This window comes from Budorcas taxicolor, chromosome 11, assembly GCF_023091745.1.
Source record: "Budorcas taxicolor isolate Tak-1 chromosome 11, Takin1.1, whole genome shotgun sequence".
Lineage (NCBI taxonomy): Eukaryota > Metazoa > Chordata > Mammalia > Artiodactyla > Bovidae > Budorcas > Budorcas taxicolor.
In genome coordinates, this window is record NC_068920.1 from 44596628 (window position 1) to 44604745 (window position 8118).

Here is an 8118-nt window from a genome sequence, read left to right on the forward strand (position 1 = left end):
TTCTAGGCGCGCCAGACCGTTCCACTCAAACAGAGCCTTGAATATTAGCAGCACGCAGGCGCTAAGTAACTCCTTTGCTAACTGCCCTCCCTCTTCTTTGCGGCCCCTGGAGACACACCCCTTGGGACTTAATGCGCAGGCGCCGCTTTACCGAACTTGCATTCGGCTGTCTCGTTACGCATGCCCGGGCGGCAGCGGCGGTCGGGCTTCACCGCCGGAAGTTCGGCGGCCATCACCAAAGAGTGCAGGTTCGGCTAGCTGGCTAGAGGGGCTCGTTTCCGCCCGGCTCCCGGATGGTGGGCGGCCATCTTTGGTGCGCGCAATTAAAGGTTGTGGTGGGATTGGCTTCGCATCGTGGGCTCGTCCGCTGTTACCCACCTACCAGAGCCCTTCCCCGCGGGGCGGGACCTCGTAACGGCCAACTCCTTTCCAGGTGAAGGGTAACGGCGGTACGTTGGGTCTTTGAGCAAGCCTCCTCGCTTCCTCCCACGGGATCCCAGGACAGGCCCTACGCCCTGGCTGATCAGCCCTAGGGTAGGAGACAGAGAATGGGAGGCCTCTCTCTACTTCTTCCCCCAGTTCTCGCCCCCCGCCCCCCCGGCAAAAAGACGGGGGTGAGTCTTCCTTAAGGGGCTACCTTCCCTCTCACCCCTGCCCGCGCCTTGGCAGTACACACCGCCTTACCGGTACACTCTCTAGTTGGCGACTTAACGGGACTGTGGCCAAGTCCCACCTTTTTGTCCCTGGGCTAGACCCAATGGGGAAGTACTCTTGCATCTTTCAGAGAAAAGACTGTCCTAAATCAGCCTTGCTCGGCGCGGGCGCGGGGAAAGGAGGAGGCGGGTCTTAGAACTCCCTTTCTTCCGCTCCTGCGAAGCGCGAAATGCAATCGGGTCACGGCCGCCTCCGAACCCAGGCATTATTCCTCTCCTTGCCCCGAGGATTTTTGCGTTCCTTTCTAGAGAAGTCACACTCAGTGATAAACGGTGGGGGGAAGAGTTAGAACGTGGGTGGGCAGGGCAGTCTGAATGTAATATATTTGGGCTGCCTAAGCATTTTTACTCCCTTTTTATAGCTGAAGAAACGCTTAAGTTCTGGAAATAGCGACCCAGTATCATGGCTGGCAGCCCTAATGAAGATTCAGAAGGAAGCCGAGTGCGTAACAACTATTAACTTATTGGTGAACTGAAATTCAGAATGATTGAGGTCAAAGCACACACATTTTTAATTAAACTAGTAATTGAATTGTCTTATTTTCCTCTTCTGTTGATTTATTTTAGAAAGGCTGATACAATCTTAGGCAGAGCCCACTCATTACTTTACTTTGCACATGCTTTAATTCGCTTTAGATAACTCATTAAATTCTGAAAATTTGTCTCTTAAATGAAGGAGGGACGAGGCGGGGAGAGGTGGTGGTGGGCACAGTAAAGGAAAAGAAGTAGCTTAGTATTTTTCTATATGTAACAAAAGTTTTCTTTCTCTTTGCACATTTTAGATTACTTATGTGAAAGGAGACCTATTTGCGTGCCCCCAGACAGACTCTTTAGTGCATTGTATCAGTGAGGACTGTCGAATGGGCGCTGGGATAGCTGTCCTCTTCAAGAAGAAATTTGGAGGAGTGCAGGAACTGTTGAATCAACGTGAGTTTTGAAAGCACCTGAACTCACATGCCCTGACCAGACCATCTTTTGATGCTCCTTTTAAGCTTAATAATTTAAACAAGATATATATGCACAGATGGGGTTCCTAACTACCGAGTCCTTTTAACTCTGCAGATTAAGTTTTTCCTCTTCAGAGATGGTCTCTAGTTTGGGTTGGCCCACGAAACCTGAGTTCTTGTAAAAGTTTTAAATTTCTCCGTATTTCATAAATCTTTCTTAATAATATTACTCCATTTGTCTGAAGCCTTTAATAACTCTGGCATGCTTAGCAAAGTCCACAGTTTTTAGCCTGGCATTCAGGATTCTCTGCCCATACTGTGCTTATGCTTCAAAGAGTTTAGAACTTTTCCTTACAAACACTTCCTGTTGCTTGCTCCCAGTGATTGTAAAGCAGAAAAGTGTACTAGAATCAGAGGTGGAGCTTCTGAAAACAGTTGCTTAGACCACAGTCCAGACTTACTGAATCAAGTCGCCACTGGTGATTCCGCTTCTAGCCTTAAGAAAGCCAACTTCTTAACTGCTTTGTGTTATATTTGTTTCAAAACACTACACAGTTCTCCTGACTGGAAACTGTTAAATAATTAACTTTTTAATGTTAATACACCCATGTTCCCCCATAATGCTTAACACATTAGCTGTTTGTATGTAAAAATATAATTACTAAATTATTAAATACACATTTGGCAAGTGAAAAATGCTGTACATTCTAAAACATTTCAAGGCAGTAGACATTAACATTTTTTAAGAGAACAAGAAAGGGTATTTGAAAATGTAGCAGGGTTGAAGATGGAGTGTGAGGAAAATGTGATTGAAAACGTGATTTCCTAAAACAGTAGGAAAACTGGAAGTTAAGGTGTATGGTATTTAGGAAGGCTGATAAGGATCAAAGGGTTCTTCAGAGTTGAAAATTAATTCTACTTCTGAAGTAGACTCAGATCTATGAAGATCTTTTAAAAATCTAAGAATGAAGATCAGTGTTTTGGTGTTTCTTTTTTACTATTAAATAACTGTTTTTCTTAGAGAAAAAGTCTGGAGAAGTGGCTGTTCTGAAGAGAGATGGACGATATATATATTACCTGGTAAGACGGGGCCAATTCTCAGTGAGTTTTAAGTATTAGCAAACAGATCAGCTGTGCTGCATTGTGTTGATCACAGTGTTTCTTTTTAGACCATCAAAAATGTCCAAAAGCTGCCTCATGCTGACTCAGATCCAGGGCTGGTGGCTATTTGGTGCCCTGCGTTAGAAACGTGAGGCTGCATCCCAACTCCATGGGAAAAAGTTGTGATATTTACCAAAGACCTGTTATATGATGTGCGAAAGTTAGGGATGCTTCCCTTGCTTTAATTCCTTCATTGTCGTAGTGAAGTAGAGACAATAAAGTCTCAAGAGACGGGTTGCTCAAAAGAGTTTTTCTCTCATTCTTCCTTACCAAATGCAGTGCCAGGTAATACTCTGCTCCTCTCCTGCTTGCTTTCTCCATGTGGATTTCTTCCACTGTCCCAGTGGCCTTTGACCTGTGAAGGAGTGCAGCTTCTTGGTGATGCTGCTGGATGACTTAGAGCCGACTCACTACAAGCTTGGTTTGGGTAGCACACAAAGTGGGGATGCTGTCCTTAAGGCTACTGTGACTTTCAGTCTTGTTTGGAATGCTACCAGTTTCTTTCTGTGCTTTTATAGGGAAATAAAAAGCAAGCACTGTTTTCTAAATAAATAAACCTAACAGGAAATTTTTAGGTGCTGTGGGTTCTTCCCTTGTTATAGGTAGGTAGCTTATCTCTTGGAAGTGGCACAGGAACTTTCACCTACCTTGCTTAAAAACAATAGACAATAGGCACGCCTACTAATCTGAGTTTCTTAGGAAGAGAAAAGATGTGGCAGTGTCTGGGCCTCTGGCTCTATTCAGTGTATTCCTGAGGGGCTCGCCTAGCTGGAAGAGACTATATGACATTTGTTATCTAGGCTAGTCTATAAAAGTATACTTATTTTAATTATCACGATGTTGGGAGGACATGATGACGTATTTTGCCCCTCATTTTGGACTAATGGAAATTTGAATTTGTTCTTCGTACTCAGATTACAAAGAAAAGGGCTTCACACAAGCCAACTTATGAAAACTTACGGAAGAGTTTAGAGGCTATGAAGTCTCATTGTCTGAGGAATGGAGTCACCGACCTTTCCATGCCAAGGCAAGGAAATCCAGGGCCCTAAATGAAGACTTGATTGGTGGGGTTTACTGTCTTACCCAAAGACAAATGACTTAAAAGCTTATCTTAACCCAAAATGTAGACTTAAAGGTGGACAAATTTCAAAACATTTAAAAGTCATCAGTAAACCAGTTGTCAGATCTTCGCTCAAGGCATGCCCATCTTTTAGCTTAGGCTGAATGAATCAGGATGATTAAAACACAGATCTTCCTCAGCCCGCCTAGGAGGGAGGAACCATTGTTCACCACTATTTGTTGAATTCTCGGCATCCTCTAGTACAGTTCAAGAATCAAGACTGAGCAATTGTGATTTCTCTCTGGGCCACTCCAGGTGTCCCAAACCTGTTCATTCTGTGTGAACAAAGTTGTAGGTTGTCACTCCTTTGTAAACTGCATGCTATTTATGTTCAGCATGGATAGTAGCCAGAGGGTATGTTGCTGGTGTAATGTCTTAGACCCTAGATATTGGGAACTTAAGGGACTGATGTTGGGGTTTAGTACCCTCTTTGTTTCCTTTTCAGGAATAGGCTTGGGGTCCCTTCTCTTCCTGACAGACTAGTTCTGAGCCAGTACTGACCATGCATGCAGGTTTATTCCAAGCTCCGAGTTAGAAATGTGGTTACTTGATCCCTCACCTTACATTGGTCTGTAATATATTCATGACTTATGTACCAGAAACTTTTTTTTTTAATCACAGTTTTTTCAGGTACTTAATGCATTAATATAAAATTATCACTTTTAAGCCTTTCTTTTTTCCCTGTGGATATTGAGGATCAGTAAAGTAACATCTTGGAAGAAAGCTGCCAGGTAGTAGTTTTGTGGGCTGATTGAGGTTTCTCACCAGGGTGTCAGGAAGATTGGAATTACAATCAGCTTGGCATTTCCCAGTTATCTTCCTTAACATTCTGTTATCATAAGTGTATTTTTAAAATGGGCTTTCCTGGTGGCTCAGTTGGTAAAGAATCTGCCTGCAGTGTGGGAGACCCAGGTTCGATCCCTAGGTCAGGAAGATCCTCTGGAGAAGGGCATGGCAACCCACTCCAATATTGTTACCTGGAGAATCCCCATGGACAGAGGAGCCTGGCAGGTTATAGTCCATGGGGTCACAAAGAGTCGAACACGACTGAGTGACTAATACAGTTTAAAAATACCAACCTTTTCCCATCCACCCACGGCTAGTTTTCACTAGTAGAAACTGAGTTCTTCTGTCTCGTGGCAGAGTTACACATTTCTAAATGTACCCTGAAGTAACTGGGAATTGGTAGTTTATTTGGCAAAAGAGAAGTGACAGCTATTGGATGGTAGGGCTGTCTAGGAAACAGCCTTAGGTGACTCACAATAGGCAGTAACGTCTAAACTCCACCGTGGTGGCCTATAGGTGTGAGACCAGATGTTATCTTTGGCTTTGGGTGGATGCAGCCTAGGGAAAGAGGGAAGGAGCTTTTTCCTCAGTCACAGCCAGTGGAGATATGTTGTCTTTTTCAGGATTGGATGTGGTCTTGATCGTCTGCAATGGGAAAATGTATCCGCAATAATTGAGGAGGTCTTTGAGGCAACAGACATCAGCATTACCGTGTACACACTCTGAACAGAAGAGCATTTTGGATGTGTCTACCTTCTGCATCGCCTGGGCCACAGGATTGAGCAAACTGACCTTAAAATGGGCAGAGGACCGTTTCTTGTAAAGTAGTCTGTGTCACAGGCCAGACCTGGGTTGCTGTATTCTCAGGATTGAATAAGACTGAAGGAGGGGTTACTTGTTGCTGGGAATTTTTCTTTTTCAAGAAGGTAAGGGGAGGGACCAAATGTTGGGCCTAGGACCCCTATTTTGCTGCGGATGCCATGTGATTTGTTTGGGTTGCCACTAGGTGGCAGCATTGCTTTTCTCTGCTGTTTTAAGAGAAATTTCAGGAAGGATGTCAGTTTTCAGTTAATTTTGCATCTTGTGTCATTTGTTCACAAATTGATCCTAGGAGAGAATTATGGGTTTGATTTTTGTTTAAATTACAAGATTTTTATGTTTACAAGGAATTTGTGGTGACAAAAATGGAAAAATAAATATCTTTTTTTGGGGGGGGCTCCAGTGAGGTTCTGTGCACATGTCTGTGTTGTTCTGTACTTGACTAATGGAGGATTCACCTGTAACTTAGTTTGGAAGAGTCAGAGGGCCCAGTAGGAAGAGTGGCAAGAGGAGAAGACATCAGAATGGGCAAGAACATTGGAAAGGCAGGCTTTTAGAATCTCCTTGTGGTGAACTCTTCCTCTCTCCTGTCCACCATATAGTTTCTGTGACTGAAGGAAATGGTAGCCCACTCCAGTGTTCTTGCCTGGAGAATCCCAGGGACGGCAGAGCCTGGTGGGCTGCCGTCTGTGGGGTTGCACAGAGTCGGACACGACTGAAGTGACTTAGTAGCAAACCTGTCTGAATTTAGTCATAAAACAGAATAACATGTGAAACACCTGGCAAAGTTCTTAGTGTGAACTAATGAATGACTGAATCTACAGTTCTCAACAAAATCCATACACATCTCTTCAAAGGTCCACTCCCTCTTAAACAGGAATTCTAATTTGGTAGTTAGGGGTGGGGGAGAATGGCCAGTTTTGTGTTTTTGAGCTCCAGAGGATTCTGATGTGTGTCCAGCTGGGATGGAAAAGAGTAAATTTGTCCCCTTCTAAGCTCAGAGCAGCACTTTGTCCACTCTTGATTTCCATATTGGAAGAATACGGCGCATGGATTTTAGCCAGTGGTTCAGTATCAGGCTTCCCTGGTGGCTCAGAGGTTAAAGAGTCTGCCTGCAGTGCAGGAGACCTGGGTTCGATCTCTGGGTCAGGATGATCCTCTGGAGAAGGAAATGGCAACCCACTCCAGTATTCTTTCCTGGAGAATCCCAAGGACAGAGGAGCCTGGTGGGCTACAGTCCACGGGGTCGCGAAGAGTTGGACACGACTGAGTGACTTCACTTTCAGTATCAGAGGTGTGGGGAAACAAGGAGACTATTTCTACCCTCTGTTCTCTTACTGTGGTATTGAGATCAGACAGACCTATTGATTTTCTTCATAGAATGAATTCTTGGTCTGTCATAGGACTTGCTGCTTTCCCAAGTGTAAAAAAAGAACTGGATTTTAGACGGGGCTTGTTGAAACACCAGGAGAGCACTGGTTAATTGTAATCTTTGTACTTTAGACTTGTGTTCTTATTGCGTGGCAGCCTGATATGAGGCAGCAGTTTCAAAAAGTATTTGACTTCTTCTGTATCTGTATGTGTAACAGACAAGTTCTCTATGTCGTTGGGGTAGGGGCAGTGCTGGGAGCAAGTTCATTGTCAAACTTTTAGACTAAGGCTCTTCTGGAAGCTTTGTTTCTGTCCACAGACACACAGTGAGGTTGAAAGGGAAGAAAATGTACAGAACTAAAAAGGAGAGTGGGATGGTAAAAGGAAACTTAGAATTAAAGTATTTTGCTTAGCTCTGCAAAGAAATCTTATCACTGGGTCGAAACATTGGTTTTCTAGGATTAGGGTTAATTTGTTTCATGGAGTATGAGCCTCGTTCACATTTCTGTTAACAAAACCTAGTCTTGTGAAGGTCCAGCTGCAATTGGAATTCCACAGGGATGTGATAAAGTGCCCTGCCATTTGCAGATACTCTTGGGGTCAAATTCCGATGACTTATCACACTTGAAGCCTGGGGAAAGGAGGCAGGACCTGATAATCAGAATGGACACATTATTCCTGGAAACCTAGTTTGGCAAACACCCAGAAATTTACATGTGAAATTTTGCTTCCACATAGGACTCAGACAAGCCTTATAAGAAACGAGACTTGTGACACCATCCTGCCCTTGCCATCAAATATGACACACAGACCACCCCTACATTATGTGTATCCAAACATTTAAATCCTACTTCTCACCTTTTCCTCTTTAATCAAGGAGGTAATTGCTTATGGATTGGGAATTGGAACAGGAACAGGTTTCCTGTGCCTTTTGTTTCATCCTCTGGCATACTCCTTGTTTTCAGAGGAGAGAAAAGACATTTGCAAGTAATCTTGAGACTTTTCTGAAGGTCAAGACAAAGGTGAAGTCTGCATGGGAGTTGGTACATTCTGTGTAGCCCTGGCAAGTTCTGTTTAAGCCTTTCCTCTACTTTATATAATGTGGCTTGGTTTATAGCCTGGGACATTGCTGTTTCTGGAATTTGCTCACTGTCTATAATTTCTAAATGTTCTAGTTCCTTAAAAAACCTGGTCACAGAAA

The 8118-nt window shown here is 43.8% G+C and overlaps 1 protein-coding gene across 3 annotated transcripts; it reads left to right on the forward strand.

Moving 5' to 3' along the window:
• The first annotated feature begins 134 nt into the window (after positions 1-134).
• Positions 135-6049, forward strand: OARD1 (O-acyl-ADP-ribose deacylase 1). 3 transcript variants are annotated; one of them, XM_052648834.1, is made up of 6 exons: positions 135-534; positions 1076-1155; positions 1496-1640; positions 2682-2740; positions 3736-3848; positions 5351-6049. In XM_052648834.1, the coding sequence occupies exons 2-6, from the start codon at positions 1117-1119 to the stop codon at positions 5451-5453; spliced, it is 459 nt and encodes a 152-aa protein (XP_052504794.1). In that variant the 5' UTR covers positions 135-534; positions 1076-1116; the 3' UTR covers positions 5454-6049. The 3 variants fall into 3 exon arrangements, with proteins under 3 accessions (XP_052504794.1, XP_052504793.1, XP_052504792.1); XM_052648833.1 differs by having other exon boundaries at positions 137-433; positions 5351-6048; XM_052648832.1 differs by having other exon boundaries at positions 138-449; positions 5351-6048.
• The last annotated feature ends 2069 nt before the right edge of the window (positions 6050-8118 follow it).